This window comes from Silene latifolia, chromosome 4, assembly GCF_048544455.1.
Source record: "Silene latifolia isolate original U9 population chromosome 4, ASM4854445v1, whole genome shotgun sequence".
Classification (NCBI taxonomy): domain Eukaryota; kingdom Viridiplantae; phylum Streptophyta; class Magnoliopsida; order Caryophyllales; family Caryophyllaceae; genus Silene; species Silene latifolia.
In genome coordinates, this window is record NC_133529.1 from 52467792 (window position 1) to 52475031 (window position 7240).

General features: G+C 41.4%; 2 protein-coding genes across 2 annotated transcripts; one reads left to right on the plus strand and one right to left on the minus strand.

Annotated features, from left to right (window-relative positions):
• On the plus strand, nt 1-1659 carry LOC141651506 (uncharacterized). Its single transcript, XM_074459214.1, has 2 exons — nt 1-547; nt 776-1659. The coding sequence occupies exons 1-2, from the start codon at nt 1-3 to the stop codon at nt 1657-1659; spliced, it is 1431 nt and encodes a 476-aa protein (XP_074315315.1).
• Nucleotides 1660-4502: 2843 nt separating this feature from the next.
• LOC141653489 (putative plastid-lipid-associated protein 8, chloroplastic) lies at nt 4503-6888 on the minus strand. The gene is made up of 4 exons (XM_074461271.1): nt 6573-6888; nt 6232-6355; nt 5478-5657; nt 4503-4931 (listed from the first exon to the last, which is right to left on the minus strand). Exons 1-4 carry the CDS (start codon nt 6795-6797, stop codon nt 4741-4743), a joined length of 720 nt encoding a protein of 239 aa, XP_074317372.1. The 5' UTR covers nt 6798-6888; the 3' UTR covers nt 4503-4740.
• Nucleotides 6889-7240: the final 352 nt, after the last annotated feature.

Here is a 7240-nt window from a genome sequence, read left to right on the forward strand (position 1 = left end):
ATGGTATGGAACTTTCAAGGTTCTTCAAGTAAACCTAAACTTGCTGTTTTGAAGGAGATTATTCGCACCTATAAACCTACCGTTTTTGCACTCATCGAAACCCATATGGGAGGTGATCACGCAGAAAAGGTGCAAAGAATTGTTGGCTATGATAGTCACGCTAGAGTTGATGCCGTTGGTTTTCGAGGAGGTATTTGGGTGTACTGGAAGTCAGACCTTGTTAGCATCACACCAATTACCAAACACCCTCAATATATTACTATGGAAATTTCGAGAAATAGTGGTGTCCCCTGGTTCTTCACGGCCGTCTATGCCAGTCCGAACCCGCAAGATAGGAGAGAATTATGGACGGAATTAGCTGACTTTGCGAGACGTAATAACCATCCTTGGATGGTTGCCGGAGATTTTAATGAGACTCGTAATCTTACTGAGAGACATGGAGGGGATGCTAATATGGCCCGCCGCTGTGATATGTTCAATAATTGGATTGAGGACTGCGAATTAATCGAATTAGAATTCTCTGGAGCTGCTCATACATGGTCACGAGGTAATAGTGTTGAAACGAGACAGAGTGCAAGATTGGATCGTGCATTATGTAATAGCGAATGGAGTTTATTATTTAGCGATGCGAGTGTTAAACACCTCCCGGCAATTCAATCTGATCATTGCCCTTAATTAATATCTCCTAACGGCTTCGCACCTCTTAGCTCTGTACAAAAACCATTCCGCTTTCAAGCTGCGTGGCTCACACATGAAAACTTTACTGATTTTGTAGTCGATAATTGGCAGCCTGAAGGTGATTTAACCGCACAATTAGGCTCACTTTCAACGAAGCTTCAAACCTGGAATGAACAAGTCTTTGGCAACATTTTTAGGAAAAAACGAGAGCTTTGGGCAAGAATTAATGGATGTCAAAAAAAATTAGCCATCACGAGAGATAAAGGGACTATTGTGTTAGAGGCAAAGCTTCGCAAAGAATTGGATGAAGTACTCGAACGCGAGGAAATTCTTTGGTACCAAAAATCACGGGTTGACTTCATTAGAGATGGGGACAGAAATACTTCTTACTTTCACGTTAGCACCCTTGTTCGACGCTGGCGGAATCGCATTAATTCGTTGAAAAATAATGATGGCGTCTGGGTAGAGGAGAAGAATGCTCTTATTTCACACGTGGTCGAGTTTTATAAGAAACTTTATACGCAAGATGGGGACTATGACGTGAATGCAGAGATCTCTTACGACCTCTTCCCCGAGCTTAGCAACGAGGATTTAAGGTGGCTCACACGCCCATATACTGAGGCAGAGATTGAGGGCGTCATTCATAATATGGGAGCACTCAAAGCACCCGGACCCGATGGATTCCAAGCCCTCTTTTACCAAAAGAATTGGGAGGTGGTACGCCAATCAGTTTGTGCAACGACGATCATCAAGGCCCTTCACGGGAAGGGTTTCCCTGACAATTTCAATAATACTCACATTGTTCTTATCCCCAAGGTAACAGGTCCCGAATATATTACTCAATTTCGACCTATTAGCCTTTGCAATGTGTCCTATAAAATTGTTAGCAAAGTCTTGGCTAATAGAATTAAGCATGTGCTACCTACTTTCGATTTCGGAAACCCAAAGTGGTTTCGTTCCGGGTCGACAAATTTCCGATAATATCGTGGTCTTTCAAGAGGTCATTCATACCATGAGAAAAAAGAAAGGCAATAAAGGGTTTATGGCGATTAAAATTGACCTCGAAAAAGCTTACGACCGATTGTGTTGGGACTTCATTCGGGATACTCTAAATGATATGTGCATTCCGGCTTATTTAGTAGACGTTATTATGGAATGTGTTACGTCATCGAAGATGCAAATCCTTTGGAATGGGGAACCGACTGAGATGTTCAAACCGTCAAGAGGTGTTCGTCAAGGAGATCCTTTATCCTCTTATCTATTTGTCATGTGCCTCGAGAAATTGCAGCAATTAATTGATGCCGAAGTTCGAGATAATAATTGGCAGCCTATCTCGGTCTGTGTGAATGGCCCTCGTATTTCCAACTTGTTTTTTGCAGACGATATGGTACTTTTCGCGGAGGCTACTGTTGATCAAGCAACTATTATCACTCGAGTTTTGGACATTTTTTGTGGCGCATCAGGCGAAAAAGTAAGCCGTTCTAAGTCTCGAGTTTTCTTCTCTTCTAACACTCGGATGAAGGTCCAACAGGCGGTTTCTAGCAGGTTGGGGATCGAAACAACAGAGGACTTAGGGACATATCTAGGTATGCCAACGATTAATGGCCGGGTCACGAGGAATACTTTTGCTAGTATTATGGAACGGTTTGATCGAAGATTAGCAGGATGGAGTACCAAACATTTGTCTTTAGCTGGACGAGCCACTTTGGTTCAATCGACTCTATCCTCTATGGCTAATTATAGTATGCAAACGGCGAAGATTCCGAGGACAACGTGTGACTCTTTGGATAGAAAGACGAGAAGATTCCTTTGGGGAGGGGATGAAAATAAGAAAAAGGTTCATCTCATCTCTTGGGAGACCATTCAACGGCCTAAGTAAGCTGGGGGTCTCGGTTTTAATTCCTCCCGTCAAGCTAATGCGGCATTCTTAACAAAATTGGGTTGGAGAGTCTTAGCGGAACCTCAAAGCCTCTGGGCCCGTGTTCTTCGAGCAAAATATTGCAATGGATGATGCGACGTCGATATGTTTAGCTCCAAAGCGAATATGTCTAATTTGTGGGCGGGTATCTCATCGCAAGCTAGCAATATCGTCAAAGGAACTACTTCAGCTGTAGGAAACGGTCAAAGAACTCTTTTCTGGGATCATTCTTGGGTCGAAGCGGGAACCTTATCCGACTCAGCTGTGATGCCAATCCCAGATAATCTACTAGGAGCGACAGTCAGTGATATGTGGGATGAAGAACACGGGTGGAAATGGGATGTTTTCGCAAATTTCCTGCCACGCGAATGCCTTTTAAAGATTGCCTCATATTCCCTATCATCAGACCCTAATTTAGTCGATTCTCTCTATTGGAACGGTACTTCTCACGGTAAATTTTCTATTAAATCCACTATGAATATTATCAAAGCTCTCGAGCCTTTTCCGGAAACCAATCAAGTACAGTGGCATGTCATTTGGAGGCTCCCGGTCCAACAAAGAATTAAATTCTTTATTTGGTTAGCGGCACATGGTCGAGCTATGTGCAATGTTAATCGAGTCAGGCGTAACCTTTCGAATGATCCTAGCTGCCCACGATGTCAAGCTCACGAGGAGACCATGGACCATGTACTACGCTATTGCCCAATCTCACGCGAAATTTGGTCTTCGCTTGGCATCCCCAACTCGTCTGCTGCTTTTTATTCTTCATCTTTTTCGGATTGGATTTCGCTAAATGCCACTAATAAGTTGATCGTGGATTTGCAAGATTGGTCTATGAAATTTGCGATTACGTGTTGGTGGATTTGGAGGTGGAGGAATAATATTGCGTTTGGTCGACCTAATGAAAACCCAACTCATCCTATTGATCTTCTCCGTCAGCAATTTGAAGCCTCAAAGAATGCTTTTGATAAATTCTCTTTGTTTGTACCTAAGCCCGGATCGATTAGAAGCGAAATCTTTATACGGTGGCATCCACCTCCACATGGGTGGTGTCTACTAAATACCGATGGAGCGTCCAAGGGAAACCCGGGTCCAGCGGGGTGCGGAGGGGTGTTTAGAGATGAAACAAGTAACTTTATTTCAGCCTATATGTTCTCAGGTGGGGTTTGCACGTCGATGCGAGCCGAGGTGCTTGCTTTAGTCGCTGGTCTCGAAAGAGCTAAAGAACTTCATATTGATAAACTCATCGTCCATATGGATAATGTTACTTGTGTTAATATGGTGTTGGGAGATCAGTTGCTCAGCAATAGCCTCCGTCATCTTGTCCATCGGAGCAAAGAACTAATTCGTGAACCCGGGTGGGAGGTCAAGCTTCTACACGTTTTCCGAGAACCCAACAAAGCAAGTGACTGGCTAGCGAACCAAGGAGTTCTGTCATCTACTTCTATTATTCATATCGATTATCCCCCTGACGATCTTCGATCTATTTTACGCGAAGACATTATGGGTGTCACTACCCCTCGCTTAGTTCCTTAGTTTTGGGCACTGCCCTCTTATGTACCAAAAAAAAAAAAAAAAAAAAAAAAATTGGGCAAAATGTACCCAAGTACACAGGCTTTCTGTTCGGTTAAATTAAATTTGGGCCAAAAGCTACAAATATTGGCCAAAAATAGAAATGGCTCAGTTCATCGATCTGGGTAAGAAAAGAATGGGAGAAACCAATCAATCGTGAGTAAATAACTAAAATTTCATGAATAAAATGTTGAAAAAATAAATGTAATTATTTACAAGTTCTTTATGTACATTTTCTAGACCGGCTAGTCCGCGTGATTGATTTTTCAATTCATTGTCCTTTTTGTGATTGCCAACTTCTGATATCCAATTTGTTAAATTTTACTCCGTATTATCACAACAAAATCGACTACTAATGCGATTGGCAAATTTTAATTACATTCCGAAGTATATATAATTCTAAATGTTGGAAGTTTGTCCGGGTCCATAAGTAGTCTTCAAATTCAAACTGATTAACAGAAAATACATAAAATCCTGTTCTTGTACAAAGCTACCAAATATTGATGATATATGCACTAATGGCAATGAGGCTAATCCGTCTGGGGTACAGGCATTGTTATATCAGTGCGTACTCATTTACGTCTGAGGAAGACAAACAATGAACCTCGAGAACCGACTCCTAATCGGATTTTCTCATCAATGTATGTAATCTGCAACTTGACTTCACTCTGGCCGCCATACTGAAAGTCTAGTCCACCAACCTTTAGCTGAGGTGCCTCAAAAATCACTTGAATCCATCTCTCATCTAAAGCTATCAATTTCCCTACAGAAACGTCGAGAGTATCAGGAACAACTTAACTTCCTGTCTAAAACAACATTACCTCCAATGCCTTAAAAGCTCCCGCAATTTGCAGAGTAAGGGAGTGTCGGATGTGGATGTACGCAGCCTTACCCTTGGTGTTGGTAACACAAGGAGGCTATTTCCAAATGACCCAGAATGAAAACTGTGTCAAGACTGCATTGAATGACTGCCACTTCACAATAAAAAGAAGAGCAGCCAGTACAACTTTCTTTCTTGAGTGAAAATTCATCAAAACCTAATGTTTCACCTAAGAATCAATTAAGAACCTTATAGAGTCACTGTATTTATCACACGAACTCATCAAAACTTTCTAAAACAAGGCGCCTTTAACACTCAATTATAGTTCAAAACTTTGTAAAACAGTGCAGACCCACAGAAACTTTTCCGATTTATAGCAGGTACGGAGTCAAAGCTCATAAAGATGGGGGCTTGAGAGTCTTGGCCAACAATAATAACATCAAGAAATTAGGAACAAATGACAGACAGAATTCGATGCTTGGGGCTTACCTTTCAAAGACACCTCTCCATCAAGGAACCCAAATGCAGAAAAGGATACCTTGTTCCTTATAATATCTGGAGCTTCCACAGCCTGAATCATTTCCTTTGTGTTAAATATGAGACGGCCAATCGCACTCCGGTAGCCACCTCCAGGAGAGGTTGGGTTTGAACAGTATACCACATCCCACTCTGCAAAATAAGAAATATTGCTAGAGTAACTTAGTCACTTCCCAGTAATTGTCAGTTGGCAAATGGTGTGCATAAAGCTTCTTCAAGTTCACAAAACAGCGCAATGGGTTGTTTTGATTCTAATTTGAACAACTGACTAACTATGTTCAGCAGAATCGGTTACAAGTGTAAAACTAACCAACACGGGTGTGCGCATCCAACTGTCGCACGCAAGTACTTTGTGAGGACTCACATTTTTGGCCTTAAATCAAGTACTCCTATATAATTGCCTTACCCTAGTCCGAGTGTCGAGTATCCAACATAGCTTAGCTCACCGATTCTAATTTGATAAACCATGATCACGGTGCTTTTCTCTTAACAAAACATATATACAAATGTCTCATTTTATGTAAACCGTGTTCAAAACTTTCAAGTTTCAACCAAGAACGAAAATAGATTTTGTGATTAAATACCAGTACAAAGCAACCCATGATAAACTATACAAATCTCTCATTTCATTTAAGGAAGTCGTAGAGAAAAACATGCATAAAAATCAAAGCAATATTGAAGTTAGAAGAGGTAAAAACAATTATACCTCCGAAAATGAGAGGGCACTTGACAGGAGCATCAACACAATAATTTTCAAGTTGTGTTGCTATTTCACCAACTGCTTTATGCTCATCTCTACTTAGTTGAACACCTCGATCAGTTTGAATTACCTACATGACATGAGAGGAGATTTTCAAATTAACTACTCGTTTATTTATTCCCAATGAAATACTCCCTCCGTCCCGGTCATTTGAAGCTAGTTTTAACTTATTCTATTAATAGGCTGCCGGTACCAAAGTGAATGAATGGTTGTATACCATAATGCCAATTGCCAACTACATATATTACTTTAAAGAAGAAGAAGAAGAAAAGAGAGAGTGTTTAGACCTTGGAAAGAATAGAAGAGACGAGATCATCAGGGGTATTTTGTATAATCGGAGACGGTGGCGACGACACGGAAGCCGATACTTTTAGTTTGAGGGGGAATGGACATGGAGGGCGGTGAGGAATAATACGAGGATGGTTGGAGATAGAAAGACGATTGTGTTGGAAAGTAAGTGTAGGAATCAGAGTTGTTGAGGAAGATATAGTAGCAGCTGCTGCTATAGCCATCTTAGATTGCTGCCAATGCACATTCACAACTCCAACTGCAATTGCAACTGTGTTTCTGGGACAAACTTGTGGACTTCAGTGCTATCTTCCCGTGAAAAGCGGGATGGCAATGATGAATTTTCCGCTTTATTTTTGTGGTGACACTCTTCTCCTTTCCGTGGATTACATTTTATGCGATGTCAGCGATCAACGAGCGGTACTTGCGTACCTTATTCTGTGTATTTTTCTTTGATGCTCATATTTCCTTACTTGGTTTTTGTGCAGTTTGTGCCCCTTGCCTTTGTCCCAATGACAAACCGCATCTCTTTCCAAGCTATTGAGTCCACCTCCGAGAAAATAGGACCTTTTCAACTGGTTCAGATTATAACCGTGGTGAAGAAATAAATTGCTGAAGAAAAAGACTCAATGTCGACTAGTCGTTGTTCTTCCCTTTTGACTTGGGT

What these genes read in the sequence shown, in the direction of transcription:
- LOC141651506 (XM_074459214.1), top strand. Translation starts at nt 1, where the DNA reads ATGGTATGGAACTTTCAAGGTTCTTCAAGTAAACCTAAACTTGCTGTT. An exon ending in TGCTCATACATGGTCACGAG is followed by an intron (nt 548 to 775) that starts GTAATAGTGTTG and finishes CTGATTTTGTAG; the next exon opens with TCGATAATTGGCAGCCTGAA.
- LOC141653489 (XM_074461271.1), bottom strand. Translation starts at nt 6,797, where the DNA reads ATGGCTATAGCAGCAGCTGCTACTATATCTTCCTCAACAACTCTGATT. An exon ending in GTGCCCTCTCATTTTCGGAG is followed by an intron (nt 5,658 to 6,231) that starts GTATAATTGTTT and finishes CTTATTTTGCAG; the next exon opens with AGTGGGATGTGGTATACTGT. An exon ending in TGGAGAGGTGTCTTTGAAAG is followed by an intron (nt 4,932 to 5,477) that starts GTAAGCCCCAAG and finishes ACGTTTCTGTAG; the next exon opens with GGAAATTGATAGCTTTAGAT.